This window comes from Xyrauchen texanus, chromosome 24, assembly GCF_025860055.1.
Source record: "Xyrauchen texanus isolate HMW12.3.18 chromosome 24, RBS_HiC_50CHRs, whole genome shotgun sequence".
Classification (NCBI taxonomy): Eukaryota; Metazoa; Chordata; class Actinopteri; order Cypriniformes; family Catostomidae; genus Xyrauchen; species Xyrauchen texanus.
Genome location: NC_068299.1, coordinates 15,534,456 through 15,545,166, shown reverse-complemented (window position 1 = coordinate 15,545,166; position 10,711 = coordinate 15,534,456). Strand labels below are relative to the sequence as shown.

Below are 10,711 nucleotides of genomic sequence, written 5' to 3'. Positions count from 1 at the left end.
TGCTGCCACATGACTAAATAATCACATGGATTACTGTTGGTAGGTACCACACAGGCTGGTTTGATTGTTTCTGCTGATCTCCTGGGATTTTAACACACAACAGTCTCTAGGAAACTCAGAATGGTGTCAAAAAAACAAAACAAAAAGCACCCATCGAGCAGCAGTTCTGGGGACGGAAATGCTTTGCTGCTGAGTCTACGGCAGGGCTGGACTGGCAATCTGGCATACTGGGCATTTCCCCGGTGGGCCGAACGTTCATGTGCGTACTGGCCATCACCGAGCAGGCCGGTGGGTCGACCGGGAAACGGGCCGAATGAGCCACGGTAAGCTAAAATGAGCCGCCGCGTTATGCGGAACGGACAACAAAACGCCGCCGAGGACAGCGAGATCGTGCACTACTGACACCTAGCTGTAGGTAATATTTGTTGGAATTTCAGAACATTCGAATTAATTTAATTAGTACGTTTAAAGATCCGTTTAGAGTTTCCCACGTTGTATTTTACATGTATATTTACATAATTTGGAAATTTTCAAAGCCGTCATGACTTACACTGTGAATTTAGGGCTGTCCATTGATTAAAAGTAATTGTAAAATTACCAATATATTAATAATGAAAATATTGTATTAATTCGTGTAACAAAAATTAAATTAATGAAAACGAATCGTGTTAAGTTGCTGTAGATGGGACTGTGGGGTACGCAAGACAAAAAAGTTGGGAAACACTGCTATAGGTTATGTTTCGTAGAACACTTACATTTGGTTGTAGATAATAGAAAGTCTTACCTCTATTATATAATTATTTTATTTTTTTACATTTTAAAATTAAGATTCGTGAGCTATAGAGACGATTAGCTGTCGCTTTTCAGTCAGGCAGGACGTCAGTACACCACAACTCGGTTCAGGCATATTCTCGGACACCTTCAGGCCCTTCTTCCTTTTCCTCGTCCCTGAGCGAGCCGACGCCAAGATGGTGAGTCTAGTGTAGACAAATGATAACGGAAAATCTGACTTAATCTTCACAATCCAACAGTGTCCAATTATTATTGTCACCTTAAAGCACTCTCTGGATATATTGTAATTAATATATGGTTTCATTGGGAAGACCTAAATATATGTTAATGCATATTTTCGATAGTCCGTATGATGACATTATCTCCGTTGAAAACATCGTGCTGCTCCCACTCAGCGGCCAAAACGTTTAAAAAGCAACAGTGTAGTCCATATATTTATCCGTACACATGATATGGATGTCATATTAAACTGGAAGTTCACTTTAGTGTGCCCAGTGTTTAGTTTTGAGTTCATTGAGCTAATGGGGCTAAGCTGCTAAACGTGTTTTCATGCACGCTGAAATGTTGTCTTGTGGTCAAATACATGCCTACTATGACATATAGGATGTCAACATGATTTTTAGTATTATGGGTATTAATTTACACTTGGATTCCAAAAATTTTTTTTTGTCAATTGCTCTTAGCTGTCAAGCATTTGTTGAGGGAACTGATGCAAGTGTTGGCTTGGGGTGCTGAATCCTGTTACCTTTTGAAAAACTGTCCTGTGGACTTCATTTACAACCCAGTTTTTAATAGTCATATTTAAATAATTAAACCCAAGATTTTGATGACGTGGTTCAAGTTTTGTTTAGGGTTGAATCTAAACTCTGCTGGAAGGTGAATTTTACGGAGCAGGACTGATCACCTTGCTCTTGAGAGTTTCACCAGATTTCTTATAAATGTAATTTTTTTTGCAGAATGACTCCATCACTGTCAGGACCCGAAAATTTATGACAAACCGACTGCTTCAGAGGAAGCAAATGGTAAGTGGGAGGCAAATGTTGGATGTTGGCTGATTAGTATGAACATACATTTTAGTATTAATTTGCTCAGTCATGTTTGTTATCTTTATGTTTTAGGTTGTTGATGTCCTACACCCAGGCAAAGCAACCGTCCCAAAGACGGAGATCAGAGAAAAGCTTGCCAAAATGTACAAAACCACCCCAGATGTGGTGTTCGTCTTCGGCTTTAAAACTCAGTTTGGTGGTGGCAAGACAACAGGCTTTGCCATGGTCTACGACTCATTGGACTATGCTAAGAAGAATGAGCCCAAATATAGGCTGCAAAGGGTAAGCCACTGACTGATGCTTGCCTTGCTGAAAGGAATGGGGCATAATTTGAAACTTTCACCACTTTCTTGCAGAAGGGATGGCTTATCTGAAACTGAAAGTTCTGTAATTTACTTCACCCTCATGTCGTACCAAACCCTTATGAATTTCCTTATGGCTTTCTTCTGTGGAACTCAGAAGAATGGTTATGACTGACAGCCTCAGTCATCATTCACTTTCATTACATATTTTCCATACAATTAAAGTGTATGAATAGTGACTTGAGGCTGTCAGTCCTAACCATCTCCTGTGTTCCACAGTCTGTATGACATGAGGTTTAAGTAAATGATGACAGAACTGTCATTTTTAGATAAACCATCCCTTCGGTGAGATTGATGAAAGTGATTTCAAATTATACTACTACACATCTCCTTTGTGTTCCATGGATGAAAGTCATACAGGTTTGGAGTAACATTAATAAATTATGACATTTTCATTTTTTTATGAACTTTGTCTTTATTAGTGCTGTAGAAACTTGTGCAGATGCATTTAATTGAATGTTAATGTGTGTAACGGCTATATATGGCATGTTTTATATCGTTTTTATCTGTCCTCCGCAGCATGGCCTGTATGAGAAGAAAAAGACCTCTAGAAAACAGCGCAAGGAACGCAAAAACAGAATGAAGAAAGTTAGAGGAATCAAGAAAGCCAGTGTTGGTGCTGCTGGCAAAAAGGTAATGTTTATTAAAACTCAATTTCTATCTGATCTCATGGTATGGGGATGCACATCGTTATAATTATTTACATTTTTTGGGACATTGTTGATTTTCTTGGTTTTAATGTGTAATTTACCATCTTTCCTCTTTTATCAAATATACATCTGGACTGTAGAAGGTAAATGCTTTCACAAGTAGACAAACTGCTGTGGAAGGAGAGTCTGTAGTGATCTGTTAAGATAATTCCCAAAATTTAGCAGCTATTTTGATGGCTAATGTGACTGAACATTATATGGTTGTGAACTACATACATGGCTTGGTTGGAAATAATGTTCATAGACACCTCTGTTTAATCCCACGTGATTAGTGAAATTAGTGTGCTTGAATAGTGCTTTCATAGTGAAGTGGTAGAATATTTACTGGTAGAAATTAGTAAAACAATCTGTATTTCAGTTGCTGTTTGAAAACACTTTGTTTACTAGTATCCATGTGATTGTCCCATAGGCTGAGTTTATGGAACATACTTCAAATTTTCATTATGTAATTGCTGAATTTCAGAGAGCAATTCTAGACATTGACAGTGTTTGTTCAAAGATCTAATTTTCATTAAAATGTTTGCCTCCTTTTGCATCCCTCGGATCTTTACAGAAGTGAGGTTTCAGGAGAAGGTAGAGTGGAAATCGGCATGGTGTGCTGATGTGATCCACTTTTACCAGTTACTTGAAGTGCTTTGCATGTTAAATCCGAATGCCTCACCCCACCTGCAGATGTTTAAAGGAACATATATTTCTATCTCGGATAAAAGAGCTGCTTTTTTGTGTACAAATTAGTTGTTCCAGTATACACTATATACAACTTGACAATTGACAACCACTAATTTTTTTGGCATGTTGTATGTGGTAAGCGTTCTTTCGTTTGAGAAAAACTAGCAAATTGACTGCATGTCTGCAAGTGTGACATTGGTCACATGAATATTCAGAAACAACCTGTCCCTCAGTTTATGTACCTTACCCTGTTGAATTATCAAAAATATGAACATTTGTCTTTGATATACAGGATATTTAGGTTTTAAAGTAGTTTGACAGTGATGTAATGTAGTATAATTCTCACTGTAATGTCTGTCTTTTTTACAGTAAGACCTTCAGGGAAGACCATCATCCTGAAAATGTTCTTGTACATTGTCAACAAATAAATTCGCTAAAAAATGGATTTTGATGTCTGAGTGTTCAGTTGAAAGTGGAAAATCATTTCCATTGTTTTGCTTTAATAGCATAGGGCTGCGATGTCGTATGCAGATAGTAAATATAATTTCTGGGTATTGAGTTCGATACATTTTATGCACCGACCTAATTCCCTCTAAACAATCGAGTATCAAAAAATGTCTTCTCGTTCGGTACCAAATTTCGATACCTAAAGGGTTAATCTCGTTAAGCATGTAGCATGCTAGATGTGCCCAAATCTAAAAGTGCCGGTGATTTGCTGTGTTTAGGCATCAAGGAAAAACAGTAGTTTACGCCGGTTAAGCCCAGAGACATGGGTCACACGTGAGGCTTTAGTGTGTATGCCTCCCAACACCCATAGATGTAAAAGATGTGCAAAATATCAAAAGTGGCTACAGTTCACCAGGCTCGATGCAATATTTGCTCTCTGTAATTATACAAGATAATTGCTGCCAAGACCAGCAACACGACAAATCTGATGAAGCACTTGACAGTGCATTGTATAAACTTAAGTGCAGATAGTTGCTCCGTCTTCAACTGCAACTGGTATTGTTTGGATTTATGGCTATAGATAGCTAGCTAAATTGATGCTAAAAATGCTTTAAGGTTGACAGTAACTGATCAAGTTTAACTTGCATTAAACTAGTTATCTTGTTAAACCGTACTTTCTTTAGGGTCGGCTGAATTAACAGTTTAGTTTTTTTTTCTTTATCTCTTCACATTAATGTTATAGCCTCTGCCCCGACTGAACCTGGCAGTCTTTGAGTTTGTAAAACGTCAACAAACTGAATAAATAAAACCAAAGATGTTTTTGAGGTAATGTTTGTAATCTTGTTAAAACGAGTTTCATAAAATTGGTATCGGAAAAAAAAAGTATAGTTTAGGAACCGGTAACGAAGTCAAGGTGCCTATATCAAAAAATGTTGAACGTCACCTAGCCCTAACCCCTGGAGGAATTATTAACCTTTAGAGTAGCTTCAACTGCAGCAGTTTTTTGCAAAATGGAACCTTTACACAGCTTATACAATTTTCAGGACATTTTAGTACTATATGGTGTTCCTTATAGACCGAGGGTGCAAGGTTTAATTAATCGTCCTCATGATTGTTGACTTGCTCTTTGCAATATGAGGAGACAATGATCAATCTATATTTTGGTTCGTAAGCTTTATCTTTCCGTTTTGTGTAATTTCTGCTAGCGACAGACCAATATATCAGCCAAACGAATGAATTAGCCAATGTTTTGCTATTTTGATGTCATCTGCTTATCTTTCCTGCTTGGCTGATTTTTTTAGTTCCTTTGGAGTCCATTCCAAATATGCTGTTTAGCCTAGCCAATGGATTTTATTTAAAAAAAAATGTGTTAAATCGATTTCTTTTCAGCAATCTTATGTACTTCTCATTTGCCACAATAACATTGTATTGGGTGCATAACTGGACTAAGGCCAACTTGCCCTATAAATATCAGCATCTGTATTGACTATTGTAAAATACATGTCGGTCAAACTCAAATGCTTGCCGTTCTTTATCCTACATAAACTATCGCACATTTTCCTACTGGTTTGCCATCCTTGCTTATAAATAATGGCTGCCCCATTTTCTGGTAGAAATATCTTTAGCCTATTTAGGATCAGAATAATGCTTAGCATGTGGTGGCTCGCGCTATTCTCCGTGGCATCCACGCACTCGGTTACTAACGTAACCTCGGTTCCATGAGAGGAGGGAACGACTATTGCGTAAGTAGCTTACGCTATGGGAAAACTCCGTTTCTCAAGAAATATTGAAGTCTTTATGTAAAACGCATTGCAGCTGCACAGCAGACAGTGATGAGCGAGGCAGCTCGGTCATTGGCTGTGCTGCGGCAACTGCTCGAACCAGTGACGGGGCGACTCAGAGCGCGCGACCAATGGGGCGCGTCCGCGTTCAGCGCTCAGAGCCTGCTGAAATTAGCATATGAGGGCTATATAATGAGCGTCCCGTCATGCCAGTTCTTTTAGGTTCAATCGACTGAAGCGAACTGACCAAGCACAGACACGGCAGCTTACGCAATAGTCGTTCCCTCCTCTCAGGGAACCGAGGTTACGTTAGTAACCGAGTGGTTCCCTATCGAGGTCTCTCCTATTGCGTAAGTAGCTTACGCTATGGGAACACCATGTAAAGCGCCTTGCGTGCTGACTTCTCTCTATAAAGCCAGAGGCAGGTGCCTGAGCCTTAAAGCAAAGTGATATTCCACGAGCCGGCCAGCGCGAGCTATATAGTGGGGTATGACAGGGCACCCTTGCCTTCAAGGTGGGAGCTCCTTGTACAAACACAAGCACATATCTCATGTAATGAGCTTTTGTGTACTGGTACGCATAATAAACCCTCTAAGTCGGTCAGAGGCGGACCTTATAAGGGAGGAGATGATGCCCAGCATATACATACTCCAGTTCATTCCACAGTCAGACTGATAGAATGTTGGAATGCAGTGAGGGACCTGTAGGTTATAAAACCTGATAAATGTCGGCGAAGCCCAGCCTGCCGCCGCTGCAAATATCTTCAATGGGTATCCCACTCGACCATGCCCACGAGGAGGCCATGCTCCTCGTAGAGTGAGCTCTGGCGCCTAAGGGGCATTGTAGGCCCTTGGCTCCATAAGCTAGCGCTATAGCATCCACTATCCAGCCGATATTCGTTGCTTTGAGACAGCGAGACCCTTAGTTCGGCCGCCAAAGCATACGAATAATTGTTCCGTCTGTCTGAACAGGGCAGAGCGTTCCAAATATACTCTGAGCGCCCTGACCGGGCAGAGTAAATTTGCATCACCTTCGTCTGCTGAGGGCGATAAGCTGCCAGAGATATCACCTGTGCTCTGAAGGGTGTAGAGAGCACCTTAGGAATATACCCGTGCTTTGGCCTAAGGACAACTCTGCAGTCGTTAGGTCCAAATTCCAGGCAAGCAGCTTGATGACAGCGTGCAGGTCAGCCCACTCTTTTAACTGAAGCGAGTGCCAGCAAGAGGGTGGTTTTGGCGAGAGCTGCTTGAGGTGCATGGTTAGGAGAGGTTCGAACAGGGCACCTTTGAGTGCATCCAGGACCGTGGCCAGGTCCCAGATCGGCACCGAAGGTGGGCAAGGAGGGTTCATCCTCCTAGCGCCTCTTAGGAAGCGAGCGATCAGATCGTTTTTCCTAATGAATGTCGCTTTATCAGGATTGTGTGGCGCGCTATGGCAGCCACATAGACTTTGGCGTGGAGGGTGTGCGGCCGCCTCCAGCAGCTCCTGCAAAAGGCGAGTACACTTGGTATCTCGCTGCGTTTTGGGGTTCAAGCTCTTGGTATCACACCAGTCACTGAAAACTTTCCACTTTTGGGCATACAAAGCCTCGTAGGGGCTCGCGCCTCAGTAATGGTTTTCAGAACTCCACTGGGGAGGTTCTCGGGAACCCGTTGAGGGGCCATGCATGGAGGGCCCACAGATCGGGCGGGGATGAAGAATCATCCCGCTGGCCTGTCCGAGGAGGTCTTGCCTCAGCGGAATCGGCCATGGGGCAGATTGCATCATCTGTACCAGCTCTGGAAACCACGTCTGGTTTTTCCAGAGTGGGGCTACCAGGAGCACTGCACATTTCACCTCCCTGATCCGACTGATGACCTGAGGCAGCATCGCGATCGGGGAAAAGCATACTAAGGGCGGCTCGGCCAAACTTGGGAGAGCGGCGTCCGTGCTTTGAGAAGAAGAGAGGGCAGTCGGCGTTTTCCTTGGAGGCGAAGAGGTCGACCTCTGCCTCGCCAAAGGTTCAGCCATAACCACTGAACCGTCAGAGGGTGGAGAGACCATTCTCCTGGGAGAACTTTGTCTCTGGATAGCATGTCCGCTCCTTGGTTCAGGGCGCCTGGCACGTCGCGCTGCCCTTAGCGGCGCAGGTGGTGTTGTGACCATAGGATGAGCTCCCTGGCCATAGAGTGCAGGGAGCTCGACCTGAGATCCACCATGGCGATTTATATACTGAAACTACCGTCATGTTGTCCGTTCGGACCAGGGCGTGTTAGTTTTGCAGAGTGCGGAAGCAGGGCTCTGAGAGCCAAGGCGACCACTTTCATTTCCAGACAGTTTATGTGTAGAGCTTTTCGGGTTTGACCAAAAGCGGAAACAGGCCTACCCTCGTAAAGGGCCCCCATCCTATTTTGGAGGCATCTGTCGTGATCATTTTTCTCCGCGTATTCACGCCCAGACTCACGCCGGTTTGATACCAGTTTATGGCTTTCCAGAGCGTCAGGGCTTTTATACAGCCGTGATTAGCTCTGATCAAAAAGTGGCCCGAGTGCCCGCGGCGTGAGTGGGGACCACGGCTCTTGAGCCAGGCTGGAGAGGACGCATGTGCAACATTCCTAGCTGGAGTACAGCTGATGCCGAGGCCATGAGACCGAGCATTCTCTGAAATCGTTTGACCGAGCGTCGTGCGCCGTTCTGAACGATGTTGCAAGGCGTCGAATAGAGAGCGCTCTGATGAGAGGCGCTGTCATCTGCACTGAGTCTAGCACTATTCCTAGAAAAGAAATATTCTGGCTGGGGGATAGCACGCTCTTTGCAAAATTTATTCTCAGACCCAGGCATTGTAAATGGCTGATAGTCCAAGATCTGTGTGTCATTAACTTAACCTCTGATTGTGCTATGATTAGCCAATCGTCGAGGTAATTCAGTATCCGCACTCCCGCTGTCTCAGGGGAAAGTGCAGCGTCCATACATTTCATGAATGTGCGGGGGCCAATGATAGGCGAATGGTAGTACTGTGTACTGGTATGACTGTCCCTCAGCGAATCTCAGAAAGGGCCTGTGGTGAGCGCTATCGGGATGTGAAAGTAAGCGTCTTTCAAATCCACTGATAGAAACCAATCCCGGGCGAACTTGCGTGAGGATATGTTTGGTTGTTAACATTCTGAGCGAGCGAATCATTAGCGCTTTGTTCAGATGTCTGAGATCCAGGATGGGGCGAAGGCCACAGTCCTTTTCGGGCGAGAAAATAGCGGCTGTAAAACCGCCTACGCTCAAAGAGGAGGAACAGTTTCTATAGCCCTTCTCTATCAGTTTGAGCACCTCGGTCGTAGAACATGTGACACATCTTTCCTCACTTTCGTCTCGACCACCGCTGAAAAGCGGGTGGTCTCTGGCGAATTGAAGTGAGTATCCGTGTTTTATTGTGTTCAAAACACATTTCGGCATGTCGGGATTTTTCCCAGGCTTCTGCTCGCACAGATATGGGCTGAATGCCGGCTGGGAGCGTGTCGCAGTGGCGTATGGGCCCGCCCGTCAAATCGCTTTGTGCTAACACAGAATCTCACGGCTCTCAGAGGCGCGGGTCGCGCTGAACAGCCGTATTGAGTGCCGAGTGCAGAGGTGCGTGTGAGAGTACAGGCACATGCACTATTTCGAAATGCTCACAGCATGAGTCGGAGAGGTGCTTGAAACTGTATGAACAGTGTTTTGAAGTCGGGGTGCATTCATCATTATGGACGCAGCGCCACATTCATAAAGCTTTCCGCATTTAGCGGGGAGTTTCTTAGCTCGCGCATTGCATCTGTGATGTTTGCGGCATAGCTGTTTGAAACTGTATGGGTAGCTGTGTGTAGGGGTGCGTGCAATACGGCAGGCACACGTGCTACACTTATAGCACTTCCCGTTTTTACTGGGGAAGTGTTTATAACTGTGGGAACAGTGCTTGTGTATAGTGGTGCATACATGACAATAGGCACACGATCTACATTTTTGAGACATCCAGCCTGAGCTGGGGAGGTGTTTGGCACTGTTTGGACAGTATTGATATGTGGGAATGCGCACTTTAGTGTGGACATGTGAACCCTTAGTGACACAGGCAGAAAATGACTCTTTTGGTGATTTCTGTGTGTCGCCGTGAAAACGGCGTTTGATTGCAGGTGAGCGAGTTTTATGACTGGCCCATTGACTGCTGTATAGACATTTCCAGCCACCTGTAAGGGGACTGGGTAATGTTTTAAATGTTCTTGAGGAGTGGTCCGGCATTTGCAAGACGCCTACTCCCTCTCTTTCTTCCTGCTGCTAGGAAGACTTACGAGGCTCTGTGTTCAGGGTGATTCTGGGTCGAGGGCCTCGTTGCTCCTGCGGCTTTCTTCGGCCAGCGGAACGCGAGCGGCGTCGTGCGTCCTTTTCAGGTCTGCTCTTTGGCTGGGAGACGGGTGGCTCTGCCCTGGCTCGCTGCTGCTGCTGGGGCGGTTTTTGAGATGAGCTGGAGCGCTTAGGCATAGTGATGCATAGCTTGCGAATCCTTCCGCGCCTCAGTGAAGCGCTCTGTGAAATCTCTCACCGTAGGTCCGAACAGGCCGCTCGGAGTGACAGGTGCGTCAAGGAAGGGTGCCTTATCCGCGTCCATCTCCGTTAGCGTTAGCCACAGATGGCGCTCAAGGACGATCAAATTAGCCATGGCCCGGCCAATGGATTGGGCGGTGGCCTTTGTGGCTCGCAGAGCTACGTCTGTAGCACTGCGCAGGTCCTTAAAAGCGTCGGGTTCAGGTCCAGACTCGTCCATAGAGCGGAGAAGTTTGGCCTGAAACACTTGTAGAACCGCCATCGAATGCAGCGCTGACGCAGCTTGACCGGGCGGCGTATCTTGCGACCGGTGAGAGCTGATGTGGTTCTGCATGGCTTCGATGGGTGAGAAGCTCTGG

The 10,711-nt window shown here is 44.8% G+C and overlaps 1 protein-coding gene across 2 annotated transcripts; it reads left to right on the top strand.

Moving 5' to 3' along the window:
* The first annotated feature begins 884 nt into the window (after positions 1-884).
* LOC127617813 (40S ribosomal protein S24) lies at positions 885-4,024 on the top strand. Of its 2 annotated transcripts, XM_052089903.1 has the most exons (6): positions 885-971; positions 1,749-1,814; positions 1,911-2,120; positions 2,720-2,833; positions 3,464-3,483; positions 3,949-4,024. In XM_052089903.1, exons 1-5 carry the CDS (start codon positions 969-971, stop codon positions 3,467-3,469), a joined length of 399 nt encoding a protein of 132 aa, XP_051945863.1. In that variant the 5' UTR covers positions 885-968; the 3' UTR covers positions 3,470-3,483; positions 3,949-4,024. The 2 variants fall into 2 exon arrangements, with proteins under 2 accessions (XP_051945863.1, XP_051945864.1); XM_052089904.1 differs by lacking the exon at positions 3,464-3,483.
* Positions 4,025-10,711: the final 6,687 nt, after the last annotated feature.